Source organism: Phyllopteryx taeniolatus, chromosome 16 (assembly GCF_024500385.1).
Source record: "Phyllopteryx taeniolatus isolate TA_2022b chromosome 16, UOR_Ptae_1.2, whole genome shotgun sequence".
In the NCBI taxonomy this organism is placed as follows: Eukaryota; Metazoa; Chordata; class Actinopteri; order Syngnathiformes; family Syngnathidae; genus Phyllopteryx; species Phyllopteryx taeniolatus.
The window spans coordinates 3,369,327-3,385,748 of record NC_084517.1 but is presented as its reverse complement, the minus strand read 5'-3'; the positions used below and the strand labels follow the sequence as shown (position 1 = coordinate 3,385,748).

At 40.8% G+C, this 16,422-nt stretch overlaps 1 protein-coding gene across 3 annotated transcripts in view; it reads right to left on the bottom strand.

The window, feature by feature from the left end:
• Positions 1–1,355: 1,355 nt before the first annotated feature.
• Positions 1,356–16,422, bottom strand: part of gspt1l (G1 to S phase transition 1, like) — a 34,017-nt gene continuing 18,950 nt past the window's right edge. For all 3 annotated transcript variants that reach the window (XM_061749798.1, XM_061749799.1, XM_061749800.1), the window contains 7 exons: positions 12,613–12,753; positions 12,440–12,533; positions 8,997–9,077; positions 8,687–8,860; positions 8,507–8,596; positions 2,230–2,398; positions 1,356–2,027 (listed from right to left, as the gene is read on the bottom strand). In XM_061749798.1, coding sequence (XP_061605782.1) covers positions 1,975–2,027; positions 2,230–2,398; positions 8,507–8,596; positions 8,687–8,860; positions 8,997–9,077; positions 12,440–12,533; positions 12,613–12,753 — 802 coding nt within the window. In that variant the 3' untranslated portion in view covers positions 1,356–1,974. The remainder of the gene's footprint in view (positions 2,028–2,229; positions 2,399–8,506; positions 8,597–8,686; positions 8,861–8,996; positions 9,078–12,439; positions 12,534–12,612; positions 12,754–16,422) is intronic.

Here is a 16,422-nt window from a genome sequence, read left to right as displayed (position 1 = left end):
TGGACAGCCTCATATAATGACAAAATATATTTCTCTCTACTTATGTATGTGATTTCTTAGTTATTTTTATTTATCATACAATTGCAAAAAGAACAACAAAGAATTGATAGTGTTCCATTTTGGAATAAGGCAACACAATGTGAGAAAATTGGAAGCAAGCGCTTTGAATATTATCCCAATGCACTGTACGCATCTTATCCACAGATTGATTCTGCAACCTATTTTTCAAAAAATGTCTTCATATTGGAGCCCCAGTTCAGATTCAATTATTAGGGCTGTCACTACTGAATATATTCAGAACTGATTATTCTATCAATTAATCAAATCTGATAAATGTATATTGCTTTAAAGTTTATTGCAAATATTGTTTTCCATATTACTGTTTATTTGGTATTGTTTTAATGATTAAACAAAACCAAATAATTAAGCTATATCACACGAGAGAGTGATATACTCGCCAACCATTTTGAAAGCGAGAGGTACTTCTTGGGTACTGATTACCGCTAAGGGCTACTAGTTTGATATACGCTTCTGAGGCTGCTTCAGGTTCCACTACGTTAATTACAGGTTCTTCATACTACAGCTGTGAATAACTTAATTTTGTGATAGTTTACCCGGACTGATTATTTTTTCCATTAAATTATGATTCAGGTACTGGTTTGGTCCCAAACATGTCAGAGAAAAGGGAAAATGTTGGTAATTTTTTCCCCCCACAGTTAAAGCAGATGTTTGCAAATGTCTTATTTGGATTCTCAGGGCATTGAATCAATCACAACTGGACTGTTCTGGTTGTCTCAGAATCGTTAGTACATCAAATGACAATCAGAACAGTCCAGTTGAGATTGATTCAATGTCCTCGAGAATGAAATGACCTGATGAATGAGAATATTCACAGGCATGTCTTTTTTTTTTTGGATTAAACAAATGATTTGGACAATTTTAAGTCCAACAATGGCTCTGAACGATGAATCTATTTTCAAAATAGTTGTCAATTTGATCGATTAGTTGATTGTGGCAAATCTAATTATGACGTATATGAAGCTCACGATGGATCAAATGGGACATTACCGGTGCAATGCCTCACTTCAATAAAATAGGTTGGTAACATTACTCACCAGTAAATCACTGCTTACAATGTCAAACATAGTACTTCATAATGTAGATTGTGGCATTACACTGATTTACACCTGTGACCCTGTCAAGTGAACAACACTGCTCCAAGACAACTGGTGTTAATTATCATTTTTCACATTACTATTGTCATTTATAACTATTTTCAAACCTTTTGGTACTTCTGCTACATAAGCTCTGGAGCACAAGACAATAACAGCATTAGGAATCCGCTCTTAAAGGAGAAGTGTTTTTCCCAACAATTTTATTGTCATAGTTGTTTGCTTTAATAACATTTGAGCACGCTCAAGCAGACAGCCAGAACGCCACACGAAAAAAAAAAAAAAAAAAACTGGGTAAAAGCAAAGGGAGTAATTTACACCCATGATAAACATTTTGGTCTGAATTGGTGAAATTCTTTGAGATTATTTCTTTTTGCAGCGCATTTCTGAAATCACACTCCAAGCAAAAATCTTGGTCCACATTTGTTCACAGATATAACTTCTGTCATTTGTCATTTATGAAAGCAAGAAAACCAAATAGAATAGGAAAAGGAAAAAGAAAAAAAACCTCAAACTGACCAGACTAGGGTGTTGGGGAGAGGTGGAGGGCGGGCTAACCCAGAAATGGCATAGCTGAGCTCTCAATATGAGAAAGCTGACTCGAGTAGATTTCTAGGATTTCACTGACTTAAAAACCGGTTCTTTTTAATCACGTTTTTTTCTCTCCTGAAGCTGATCTTCAACACACACAAGGTAGGTGTCAGAGGGAGGAGGTGCCTTTGCCGCTGACAACATTGGGCGGGTTATGACCGAGCTCCACCTTTTCCTTCCGACCTGGATTTTTTTTTCAGCAGCTGCGTTTTTAGTCCCGCTCTGCAACCAGCTTCAGAACCTTACCAATGGCGATGGTCTTACCTGAGACACACACACAAAATTTTATTTCAAAGTGGAGCTCTGTGCATTTTTTAAAGACCATCTCAATTGGTTGCTATAGGCGTTCATCAAAATTTCTTTGGCCCCGTAGCACATGGTTTATAAAACACACACATGGACATTCAAAATTCAACTATATAGGCGGATGCCTTGTTTGACTGCCCGCTGTGTGCAGGTGCTTTACCTTCATCCCGCAAGGTAAACCGTCCCATCTGAGGAAAATCTTTAAAGGTTTCGAGGCAAATGGTTCCTGCCGTGCGCAGACGTGCGATGCAGACCTGGTCTTGTTTAACAAATCTCGGCCGTGTCTTACTCTTCTCTCCTGACTTTTTGTCTACCAGACAGATCAAGGCCTGAAAAAGGAACAGAATTACAGAACATTGTTTTTCCATTGACTTACAAAGAACATTTTTTCAGCAATCTCTTTAGACACAATTTTCTTCCATCAAGTTTAATCCCCATGATCAGCTAAGTAGTGACCAGGAAGGCTTGCATTTATACACAAATAAATCTACTGAAAGTATCAAGCGTCAGCTTCTTCATCTAAATCTGCTCAGCCATAACTTCATTTTTAAACGGAACCCACAATGTTAAAGTGCAACCAAACAGACCAAATTTGCCACATCACATAAATGCTCTTAAAACCCCACCTGCCGTAATTTTCACCTGTCAAATAAAAGACGTGCCTCCTCTCATGGATCTCCTGGAGAATTTGCAGCGACTGCGCACGCTCTCACGGGTTGCAGAGAGACATTCTGGGGCGGCCACCCCTTTCTTCCTTTGTTTAGTTGAAATTCAGTGGGACGTTAATCAATGGCGTAAAGGCTCGTCAGCCGTGACGCACCGCGAGCAGGAGGAGGGGAAAAAAAAAAAGTCATCCAGGCACAGGGGCCGTGGTGCATGCACTGCTGTGACCGCCGAGGTTCAGCTTTAGGTGGCCAAAGTGGGATGACTGTTTTTCCTCAATGTCTTTATGTCTCAAAAGTGCTCTCTTGTCAATTGACTGTCTGTTGTCGTACTAGAGCGGCTCCAACTACCAGAGACAAATTCCCTGTGAGTTTTTTGGACATACTTGGACAATAAAGATGATTCTGATTAACAATCGTTGTAGTGGCTGCCTTGACTTCAACTTTTCGGCTGGCCTGACCACGATGAAAAAAAGCGCCGAGAGTAAATAGAAAGGGAAATCACAACTGTCGAGTTCTTTGCAGTTTGTGACCGCGCACGACTGACCAATGGTCAAGCAGAACAATGGAGACGTATCCGTCCTTGACAATTCACTATATTGACGGGGATTTCCAAATGAAGAGTAGGTGGTTACAACCTGTTATTGCGTTTTATGCATTAACTGTATTTGCTTCCATTAAGTTGCAATTCGTGATTGCACATTGTAATAGCATATTAAGTTAGCCCATGGTGAGGTAGATTTTTTGGGGTATATTTATTTTTTCATGATCATTTATCATTTATTCTTACTTACAGCTGAAATCCACAAATTCACCCAAGCCAATATAAGAGGAGATGACAAAATGGTGATTACGCCTGTGAGCTCCTCTAACATCTCAATGTACTCTTCAATAGTTCATTTTTTAAATATATATATATATATATTTAGTGAACGCCCGATTCATTTCCCGCGCTGGCCCAAGTTGGTGACACAATGAAAATGACGTAGAAGGAAATGACTGCACGGAATGGGAGATTTACATATTACTATGGTTACCAGTCGAGGACCTGGTTACCATAGTAATAGGGTGGATGGTGGGTTTTCACATTTCTCTTGGCTTGACTCCCGGGACCCGCGCCCCCCGTTTGGTTGTCTGTTCGTGGAGAGATGGAGGTTTCCCACTGCCCCCTTTAGGCCCCGCCTCCCTTCTCTTGGCGCTCTCGCCCATCCGTGCTCACGACCTGCGCTGCACATGGGCTCGCTTTCGGCTGGCTATGACTGTTACTGCGTGGCGGCTGGCTCCCGCATTGGGCCCTGTTGGTGGCTGGGGCCCCCATGCTCTCCAGGGGTGGTGGGGGCGATGGCAGCAGTGGGGCGCGGTGCGTGGGGGATTGGGGCGGTGCCCGTGCCCCTACCCTTGGGACTGGTTGGGGCACTTTGGTTGGGCTGGGGACCACCCTGGGTCCTGGTGGGTTGGTGGCGTCTTCCTGATTGGTTCCCCTGCTGAACAGGCTCGCTGGCTTGACCCCCCCCCCCCCCCCCCCTGCGGGTGGAGGGGGCCGGGCCCACCCGTTCTTCAGCAACTCCGTGCACCAGTTGACGAACATGCATGTGATATGGTGTTCATTCACTCATGAGTTCGATAGACACGCTACACGCTTTAATTGCTTGTGCTGGGATCATTAATAACATAGGTTAGACTAACTTATCAACTCACAAGTTCTTACAGGTGTTTAGACACTAAAAAAAGAATCCAACTGCACCACTCATCAGTAGCAATCCTTGCTCATTTCCCACATCCTGTCCTTTTCTGGCCTTTCTCATTGTTCTCTTGGTTAGATATTGCATGTCCTCACCAGGTGCCCGCCCCCATCCACAAATAAGAACACAATTTAACTGTTGTAATGTGACTTGTGCTCAAATATCTAGAGTGCCACTATTGTTCTGCTGTGGTTCGCACCCCAATTCCCCCTTGTCCGGCTGCATTTTCAATAATCAGAATAATAAAAAAAATTTAAAATAAGAAGAGGGAGTATTTCAAATTGGACAGCAACGGTCCGCTTTGTTGTAATGCTGAATTGCAGTAGTAGGGGGCGCCAAAAACGCAGACTATAGCTTTAAGGATTCGTTTTGCACTGAAAACTGTTACATATTGATTGTTGAAAAGTAGTGCAATAAAATAATGTTTCCTAATGAGGAATAATCATAATTAATATTCGGGATTACAATATTGATCAAAATAATCTATTATTTTGGCCATAACTGTGCAGCCCTAATGTCTACTGTATATATAAACTCATGTATGTGCGAGGTTGAATGGTAGGTAGCATTTAGTGACCTGAAATGGTAATCGCGAGCACACCAATTTTAATCACGATTGCTAACCGTTTAAGATGGGCTATTTTCTTTTACCATATACTCAGTACCAACATATGCAGTCAAAACACAGAAGTCAGTTCCTCATAAATGCTACACTAGTTAAAAAAAAATAAAAAAAATAAAAAAATAAAAAGACATGCGACAGCGCTAATATGGTGTCGTAAAGGCCAGTACACAAAAAGCCGCCAGTCAGCCAATGACTTTCTTTCTCCTGAAAAGTTTGAAAATGCCTTTTTTTTTTTTTTTTTTTTATAAAGTGTTGCATGAGCGACAAGGGTTCTGTGTGCACACGTAACTGTGTGGGAGTTGGGAAAATGAAACAGCTTTAAACTCCCGACTAGCTCCTGCGGACACGTTAGCATGCGTTAGTGTTAGCCACCGGGACGTAACCACAGAGTCCGCAGCTCACGAGGCTCTGTGAGCAAAGTCAGTGTTATATACAGTGGATTTTCCTGTGTTGTTAGGCAATCTCGGCAATCGATGCACACAAGAGTCAGTGTTACCAGTAGGCGATCTATAGCATCGATAGCATGGGACGACTCAGCACTTGGAGCGCTCCAACCCAGATACAGGCTACACAACATCTGAGACCACTCCGGAAAGGGGGGAGTTCGAAAAGAATACAAATCTACCCAAATGCAAAAAGAGAACCACTTATTATCCAAGTGGAACCAAAAGGTTCACTTTTTCAGTGTCGTGGCTCTGTACGCAATTAAAAAAAAAAAAGAAACAGCACTGGCCGGCCACTGAGTTGGCACACATGTATTGTTTACAATAGAAGAAATCAAATGCAGCCAAATACAAGAATACTGCATACTAAAAGGTTACACAGTATTACATATGAGTAAAGTGAATTACATATAAACAAAGAATATAGTCACGGAAAAAACAGACATTGTTTCTTTTTCATTTTTAATGTCTGGTGCAACTAAAAGCATTTGTTTGGACAAATACGAAGATAAAAATATAGTCCCCTCCAAAAGTAATGGAATGGGCAGGTTAATACAGTTGTTTTTGTTGTATACTGAAGACATTTGGGTTTCAGATCAAATGATGAATATGAGAAACATTCAGAATTCCAGCTTTTATTTCATGGTATTTACATTGAGATGTGCTCAACAATTCAGGACAGAGCACCTAGTTTCAAGCCACCCACTTTTCAAGAGAGCAAAAGTATGGGAACATGTGACTCATGGGTGTTTGTAGTTGCTCAGGTGTTGCATTTTAGATTGATTGCTTAAACATTAGATAGCGCTTGTTTTTGGCTTTCACATGTGAAAACTGCATTTGCTGTTAAGCAAACGTGAAGATCGATCTCCGCTATTGCACAAACATTGGGTATAGCCAATACAACAATTTGGAATGTCCTGAATAAGAAAGAAACTACTGGTGAACTGAGCAACAGACAACGAACAGGTCGGCCAAAGGTATCAAGAGCAGTTGATGACAGAAACGTTGTGAGAGCTGTGAAGAAACACCCAAAGACAGCAGTCATTGACATCACTCACCTCCACAGGGCAGGGGTGAATGTAACACAATCCACTGTTCGAAGAAGACTTCGAGAGAAGAAATATACAGGCCATAACACAAGATGCAAACCACTCATCAGCAAAAAGAATCGCAAGTCCAGATTAGATTTTGCAAAGAAGTACAGAGATGAGTCACAAAAGCTTTGGAACAAATGTTTATGGGCTGACGAGAGCAACATAAACCTCTACCAACATGAAGGAAAGGCCAAAGTATGGAGAAAGAAAGGATCTGGTTATGATCCAAAACACACAAGCTCATCTATAATGCATGGTGGCAGTAATATCATGGCTTGGGCTTGCGTGGCTGCTTTTGGAACGAGCTCGCTAGTCTTTATTGATGATGTAATTCATGATGGTAGCAGCAGAATGAATACTGAAATCTATAAAACCATTTTGTCTGCCAATTTACAGAAAAATGCATCCAAGCTAATGCAGGAGGAGCTAGGAGGAGCTTCATCATGCAACAAGACAATTACCCAAAACACAGCAAAGGACTTCCATCAGGGCGAAAAAGCAGGTCTTAGACTGGCCAAGTCTATCATCGGACCTTAATCCAATAGAGCATGCATTTTCCCTCCTGAAGAAAAGAACTGAAAGAGGCTGCAGTAAAGGACTGGAAAATAATTTCAAATGAAGAATGCAACAGTCTGGTGAAGTCAATGGGTCGCAGGGTTGATGCAGTTATTGCAAGTAAGGGTTATGCCACCAAATGTTCAATGTTATTCATGAGGTAATTTAATAATGTCTGCTCCAATACCTTTGCTCACTTGAAAAGTGGGTGGGTTCAAACAAAAGATGCTCTGTCCCGAGTTGTTTAACACATCTAGATGTAAATACCATGAAATAAAAGCTGGAATTCTCAACTTTTGTCTCATATTCATCTTGTGATCTGAAACCCAAATGTACACAATGTACAATGTTTTGTATGCAACAAAAACCTTGCCGTTCCAATACCTTTGGGGGGGCCTGTATATATAAAATCATGCAGGCACTGATCTATTTAAAAATTACTAATGTTAAGAATTCCATTATTCGATAATTCAAGTTTATAAAATGTTTTGAATTAATAAAAATAAAGGTTAATAAAGATAAATTGTTTTGTCAGTTTTCACACCACTACTTTTACTAATGTTTGACATTTTGGCCATGGTATCGTTTCAGTACCGGTATCGAGGTACTTCACGCAGGTATAGTATTGTAGTCGGAATTTCGTTATTGTGACACCAATATTCCACACCAAACGAACACAGCTGTCCCGAACAGGTGGGCCAGACAGCAATGGCTTTCTGACCCCACCCAACCAAACTGTGACAACTCTTAGCGGCAGATCATTCAGCGATGAAGTACGCAGCTAGCTCTGGGAAATAATGTGAACTGCAGGACAAATTGCTCATCAAAACCTTAAACGCACCTTGCGGCCCATTGCTTCGCTGGGCGAGCCTGCCAGTAGAGCAGCATTCAAACAGTTATTACTCAGTAAAGTGCTTGAGTTGATTAAGTTGTTTGAAAGATGACTATAGCCCATCTGAAATATGAGTTAGATCCTTGTAAATAGTCAGATTAAAATACAGCTTTAACTCTTATTCCTACAGTTGCACTTGTGTGAAAATTCACTTTGGGTATTGCGGTTTACATAGTGTTGCTCATTTTATATATTTTTTTATTGAAAATAAAAGGTTTTGCAACATTTTCATCCGTGCTTGTTTTGTTCGTTTAGATTTTATTAAGTATTTTTGGTCATGATAATTGTGATATTGGCACAAAACGGACACCAACCGTTTGGTGCCCAATTATAATTGGATTACGGTAGGCTACTTTTACTTGGAACTATTAAAGACACCACTGACTTTAGTGTTAAATATTGTCCAACATTTTCATTTACGTACCGTAATCTGCACCTCTTCAATGCACGTGTGAATGTGAAGGACTGCGTTATAACCAGGACAGATGATGGATTTGTGTTCAATGATGACAATCTAGAAGGAAAAGAAGCCCAGAAAGTTTTTAAATTAATCCTACTTAGGTGTACGACTGAAATTGCATCTGGTTGGCGCTTCCAAACTGACTTGGGCATCAAAGGTGCGCCCAGAATGGCAGAGGTTCTCTGCATTACACAGGATAAAACCAGGAAGGATCTCTTCCTCTTCAATGCCTTTAAGTCTCAACTTTAGATTTTCACCAGGTCCTGCATCGTCTGTTTCCATGTCATCAGACAAGAGGCTCAACACCTCAACCACATGCTGTTAAGACATTATAATGACATTCACATTACAGAAGAGGAGTAAACAGGCATTAAAGTAGTATAAAACATTTGAAGGGTAGAACACACAAACAAATATAAAGCTTTTATTAGCAGTACAAGATGAATAGCCTTACCCTATTTGGCATCATAACAAGCTGTTGTGCTTTACTGATTGAGCCTGACTCAAGTTTGCCAAGAATCACAGTGCCCATGTCCTGTAGGAAAGACAACATTGAGTAACATCATTTTCTCTGTTTGAAAACATCTGAAATGCAATATCTGAAGTCTATTTGAGACTTTAGCCTTTTAAAAAATAAATTATATATCTAGTTCAAGACCAAAATAATATGTTAATATTCCACACCATTATTTTTACCAAGCACAATATCGTATCTGCCGCAGTGTGGCAAAGGCGTCAAACAAAGACCAGGGAGCAAGAGGCTCTAGTTTAAAAACGGTACGACATCAAGGGATTCCAATTTGTTTTCGATTTAAAAAGTCTGATAGTGAGCAGAAAAATGTCTTTGGCAAGATGTGTCGAGTGACAGTGCCTGGAAACAAAAGGTAACACAAGGCTCTCACGTGTGACCAAATTTTTCAACGCACCCCAACAACAACAACAAAAAACAACAACAACAAAAACGACGTCGTATTGCTGCCATCGAGCTGTTCCAAGGGCGAAAATACTCTCCAGTGATGTCAGTTGCAAATGAAACTGCTCTTAGGTCCTAAATGACAGCCCCCCCCCCCCCTTCTCCCTTGCACTGCGGGGAGGGTAGTGGTGGCACAAACAGCGCTGCAGATGCACAATGCATGCCCATGATTGGTCATTGCACTGGGTAGGAGGGGTGGCAATTACACAGCCCACAAATGAAGAGTTGAGCGGAGGGAAGGAAACGAGAGAATTAAGAGTACCGTATTTTCATGACCATAAGGCGCACTTAAAAGTCTTACATTTTCTCCAAAATGGACGGGGCGCCATAATGCGGCACGCCTTATGTGTGCACAGAGTTCCAAAATCTGTAAATGTTGTTGTGTGACTTTAATGAGCACTCCGCTTGACTGACTGGGTGCATTTCCTGCCGTCACGCTGCTTATATAGAGGAAGGCGTGACTGAGGACAGCATGCGAACGTAAAGGGGGACGGTTGCGCGTGACAGAGGACGCTAAAGACACGCCCCCAGTAGGTATATAGTTCCTGTATGTGCAGCGCTTTGGCTAAGGACCCCTGAAAATGGCACTTACGAAGAGAAACGCTTATGAAGCACAGTTTAAACTGCAAGCTATTAGTTACGCGGCGGAACATGGGAATCGAGGAGCCGCGAGAGAATTCAAGATCAACGAATCCATGGTTCGCAAGTGGAGGAAGCAGGAAAATGAGCTTCGCCAAGTCAAGAAGACGAAGCTGAGTTTCCGCGGAAACAAGGCGAGGTGGCCCGAGTTGGAAGACCAACTCGAGCAATCAATTAATGAGCAAAGAACAGCCGGGAGAAGCGTATCTACAGTCACCATTCGACTGAGTGCAATAACTCTAAGATTTCCATTATTCCGGGAGGCTTGGCGAAGGAACTCCAACCGCTGGACATCAGTGTAAACAGGGAGTTCAAAGTGAAGTTGCGAGCGGCGTGGGAGCCATGGATGACAGATGCCGAACACAGCTTTACTAAGACTAGGAGGCAGCGCCGGGCGAGTTATGCCACAATTTGTGAATGGATTGTGGGTGCTTGGGCTAACGTGTCTGCTTGCACTGTTGTTCGAGCTTTCGTAAAAGCCGCGATTATTTCTGAGGCGCCACACAGCAACGAGACTGACTCTGACAACGACGTGAGGGAACCTGGCATGTTTGATGGAGAACTTGCCCAGTTGTTCATTTCGGATACAAAAGATGAGGACTTTGATGGATCTGTGGATGAGGATTGATCAAAAAATAACGTGAGCACATTGTTAAATACTTCAATAAAGTACAACCAAACTCAGTTTTGCTCCCACTGCCTTTTTAAAAACATTGTTTTAGCGTGCATGCATGCTACTGTATGTTTAACCATGCCTGTGCCCAATAATACGATCCGCCTAATGTATGCGTTAAATACAGAAATAGACCCCGTAACTGAGACGGCGCCGTTTAATACGGTGCGCCTTATGGTCGTGAAAATACGGTACAAGGATAGACTCACGAACCAACGGAAGGCGAAGAAAATAAGTGACAGCAGGAAAGGAAGTAAAATATGGACACATTACTATTTCTTTGACAATTCAACTGCAGAATATAGAATCTGCAAGAAGAAATATGGCTCCACAACCTACACAAGTGTAAGTCCGTTCATATGAGGATTGTCCACCAATCAGTGAAATGGGAAGAAAAAAGACAGCAACTGAACCCTAGATAAATTAATGTGCCTGTATTTCTGCTGGAGCTAATGCAGCTGATGCTGGAGACCTCAATAAACATACTGTAAATAAAAAAAACAATGCATGTTAATTTTTTTTACATTAGCATTTCATTTTGCGCATATTTACTCTACATTTCAATACCAATGTTCAACATTCTTTAGAATTAAGAGGAAATTGCTTTAAAAAATGATGTACTTTAATTAGTATGCTCTAATATGTCAGAAGCATAAAAAACTGATTTATCATGGTAGTTTCTGGGAAAATATATCGTCCTAAAAAATGTGCTATCGTGACGGGCATAGGTGAGTGGCTAGGCCCATCAGATTTAGAATGAGAAATAGCCACAGAAGATAAGATGAAAATAAATTGACAACTTCTTAATGAAGAAATGTAAGGAATGATTAGTCCGAAAGTCTTAACCAACACTCTGACACGGAGCACATTAAGCACCAATACTTTTCAGTAAGTTACCAGTCTTGTGGAAATTGTGCTTCAAATAAAGAAATTTATGTTGACCAAATTGTAAGTAAATCATTTACCAGTCAATATTCCTAAAAAGACAGGCAGCTATATTGTTTTCTTTAAAAAGAGTAAACCTGCATATGCGTTGTTGAATGCGATAGCGTCGAAAAATTGGGTGCACCTAACATTTGTGCTGGTGCATCCAAGAAAAAAAGTTGGGCGCAACAGTGCAATCAGTGCAAAAAAGTTAGTCTAGTGCCCTGGGTACCAGGCAATATGTTCTACAATTTCAAAAAACAAAACAAAAAAACGCTCAACTCAAACACCCAGTCACGAACACCGGAGGAAAGAAAGTTTAACCAACTAACCAACCGCAGAATCTTATTGTGAAAGTTTTTTTCAAGAGTACAACCCCCTCATGGCACGCGGGACACCCACGCAGACTCAACCATTGGTTCTGAAATGTGGCACAACTTGGCATTTTGACAGGTCGTAACATCCAAGCTGTTGCGATGCCATTCACTCAAATTGACATTTGAAAGCAAAAACTAGTTGCAGATGATCAGCAACCAATGAAAACTAGTTGCAGAAATACGCAAACTGTGCAATGCAACTGACGTGTTCAGTGGCATTCTGCTGCATCGTACGGTGTGCAGCTGGCTGCAGAGGCAGGCTTCTGCACCTTGAGGTAAGAAATATAAGTGTGAAAAAAGTTGAATGTTACCTTGTATTTGTCTACAATGGGCAATCTGATAGGGCCATCACTTGATCTGTTAAAATTTGGCAAACTGTCCAGGTGTGGAATGAATGGTAAACCTCTGCAAAAACAAATATGGACACATGGAATGGGGGGAAAGTAAAGAAAGGCTTTATATCTGGTCATAATTAAGGACTTACGTGTACCAGGAGCACATGTCAGTGGGTTCCTTCAGGTTTGCTCCTGTTAACCCCGAACATGGCATGAAATGAATGTCTTTCTTTGGGTTGAAGCCCACCTTCTTCAAAAATGGCACTAGTTTCTCCTTACACTCTTCATACCTGAGCATTGAGACAAAGGAAGTCATGTAAAGTCAGTTGCATGGAAAAACTAAACTACCCTGCAGTACAGTGAAACCTCGGTTTACCAACTTAATTCGTTCCGTGACTCATGATGATGTATGATGACCTCCGATTTATCCTGTGCACTAAATCGGGACAATAGTGACATGATCCCAGAGCGAGAACACTTAACATCTATCAAATAATCAGATCATCTTATACAACCCCAATTCCAATGAAGTTGGGACGTTGTGTTAAACATAAATAAAAACAGAATACAATGATTTGCAAATCATTTTCGACCTATATTTAATTGAATACTCTACAAAGGCAAGATATTTAATGGTCAAACTGATAAATCCATTGTTTTTAGCACATAATCATTAACTTAGAATTTTATGGCTGCAACACGCTCCAAAAAAACGTTACCACTGTGTTACAGGACCTTTTCTTTTAACAACATTCAATAAATGTTTTGGAACTGAGGACACTAATTGTTGAAGCTTTGTAGGGGGAATTCTTGCTTGATGTACAGCTTCGGCTGTTCAACAGTCAGGGGTCTCCGTTGTCGGATTTTACGCTTCATAATGTGCCACACATTTTCAAATGGGAGACAGGTCTGGACTGCAGGCAGGCCAGTCTGGTACCCGCACTCTTTTACTACGAAGCCACGCTGAGCCCCTGTGATGATATCCTTACACACTGATGTCGTTTTTTGATGCAGTGCCGCCTGAGGGATCAAAGGTCACGGGCATTCAATGTTGGTTTTCGGCCTTGCCGCTTACATGCACTGATTTCTCCAGATTGTCTGAACCTTTTGATATTATGGACCGTAGATGATGAAATCCCTAAATTCCTTGCAATTGTACGTTGAGGAACCTTGTCCTTAAACTGTTTTGACTATTTTCTCACGCACTTGTTCACAAAGAGGTGAACCTCGCCCCATCTTTGCTTCTGAATGACTGAGCAATTCAGGGAAGCTCTTTTTATACCCAATCATGGCACCCACCTGTTCCCAATTAGCCTGTTCACCTGTGGGATGTTCCAAACAGGTGTTTTATGAGCAGTGCTCAACTTTCTCAGTCTTTTTTTGCCACCTGTCCCAGCTTTTTTGGAACATGTTGCAGCCATAAAATTCAAAGTTAATGATTATTTACTAAAAACAAAGTTTCTCAGTTTGAACATTAAATGTATTTGTAGTGTATTCAATTAAATAGGTTGAACATGATTTGGAAATCATTGTATTCTGTTTTTGTTCCAAACTTCATTGGAATTGGGGTTGTACATAAAAGCGTACCAACCCAACTTCAAGATTGATTTTTAATTTGATGACCCTGGTACACTTTCGTTAAAACTCAATGTTCAATTACCATTAAATTATTGAGTCTTACTAATTTAATCCAGCTACCAACAAAAAAGTTGAAAGGTCTGTTGTGTTAGGTCCCACATTAGCGTGTCGATGTGTTCTCAATTGACCATGCACACCTATATATAGCTGCTGAAATAAGTATTTAACACGCCACCATTTGTCTCATATTTCCAAAGGTGCTATTGACATGAAAATTTCACCAGATGTTAGGAACAACCCAAGTAATCCATTCATACAAAGAAAGTACAACAAATAAATTCAGAAATTAAGTTGTGTGTAATAATGTGAAATGACACAGGGAAAAAGTATTGAACACGCCAACTGGTATTTATTTAATACTTTGTACAAAAGCCTTTGTTTGCAATGACGGCTTCAAGAGGCCTTCTGTATGGAGAAACTAAGTCACATGCATTGCTCTGGTGTGATTTTGGCTCATTCCTCCACACAAGCAGTCTTCAAATATTGAAGGTTCAATGGGCTTCTTTAATGGACCTTGCGTTTCAGTTCTTTCCATAGATTTTCAATTGGATTCACGTCAGGTGATTGGCAGGGTCATTCTAGCATTTTTTTTTTTGGAAACCAATTGAGTTTCCTTGGCAGTGTGTTTTGCATCATTATCCTGCTGCATTATCCACCCTCCTTTCATTTTCATCATCTTCGGAGATGGCAGCAAATATTTGTCAAGAATGTCTCAGTACATTTGCCATTCATCCTTCCTTCAATGATGTGTTTACCAGTGTCACTTTCTAAAAAGCAGCCCCACACGATTTTCCCACGTCCGAAGTTCTCTGTTAGTATGGTTTTTTTAGGGTGATGTGCACTGCCATTCTTCCTACAAACATGGTGTGCATTATGGCATCCAAACAGTTCAATTTTGCTTTCATCTGACCAGACTATATCCTCCCAGTATTTAACTGGTTTGTCCAAATGTCGTCCAGCAAACTTTAAACGAGCGCTGACTTTTTTTTTTCTTCTCCCCCAGCAACGGGGTCTTCAGTGGTGAGCGTGCATACAGGTCATGACAGCAGAGTAAATTACTCACTGATTTCCTTGTGCCAACAGTACCTGCTAATTATTCCAGGTCTTTTTGAAGCTCTCCACAGGTGGTCCTTGGCTCTTGGACAACTCTTCTGAATTTTCTTTGCACTCCTCTGTCAAAAATCTTACGAGGAGCACCTGATCAAGGCACATTTATGGTGGTATGATTAGCTTTCCACTTGTTCGAATTATGCCCCCCACCGTGCTCACTGGAAAGCTCAGAAGCTTAGATATACGCCTGTAACCAATCCCATCATTATGTTTAGTTTGCGATGGTCTTGAAACAGCTCTCTGATCTTACCCGTCATGAGATGGGTCTTGACTCACATCTTGGCAATGAGACCTTTTATGTAGGTCATCAATGAGGAATGAACCAGCTGATATTCATTTGCACTGACAAGGGGCTGGATTGCTGTTTGATTATTGATAGATTTTAGGTGTCGTCTTGGGTTTCCATCCCTTTTTGCACTTCCCTTCATGTGTTCGATACCTTCCCCCCCCCCCCCCCCCCCCCCGTGTCATTTCACATTTTTACACAACTTAATTTCTGAGCTTATTTGTTCTACTTTCTTTGTATGTATTTATTTATTGGGTTGTTCCCAGCATCTGGTGTAATTTTCCGGTCAGTAGCACCTTCGGAAGTATTATTTAGTGAGAAAAATGGTGACGTGTTAAATACACATTTCAGCCGCTGTATGTACAGTATATGATGGAAATAACTCAAAAGAATATTACCATCAAATTTTAAATACAATTGTAACAATGCAAAATTTTGAAATTACCTGGAAGGTAAGAAAGTTTTATGTACTCTAGGAAATATCTAGTTTCCTGTGAAGGGTAGAGAATGATGATCACATAGCTCGTGGTTTTCTAGAGAAGCTGTATCACATCCATACATCCATTTTCCGTACCGCTTCAAGTTGCCACAAAAAAATGGATACAGTAAATCCCCGCGACTGTGGGTGATAGGGACAGAGCCCTGCTGCAAACAGTGATAAACCGCAAGAAATTTACGCTCCCATTAAATTTCTCTTTTTTTTTTTACAATTGCCTGATTAACTATACCAAAGTCTACGACCCAAAAAACAAATATCATTTGAAACTCAACTTCCATTATCTTTAAAATCTATTTTGATGACTTGATTTTTCAAAATCTACAAAGGTTCTGTGCCCATGTTCATGCGGAAAAGATTCTCCGTAAATTCAACACACAACTCAGGCTAAACTTAGCTCCTCACTGACATGCAAAGATGTTCGGCGCA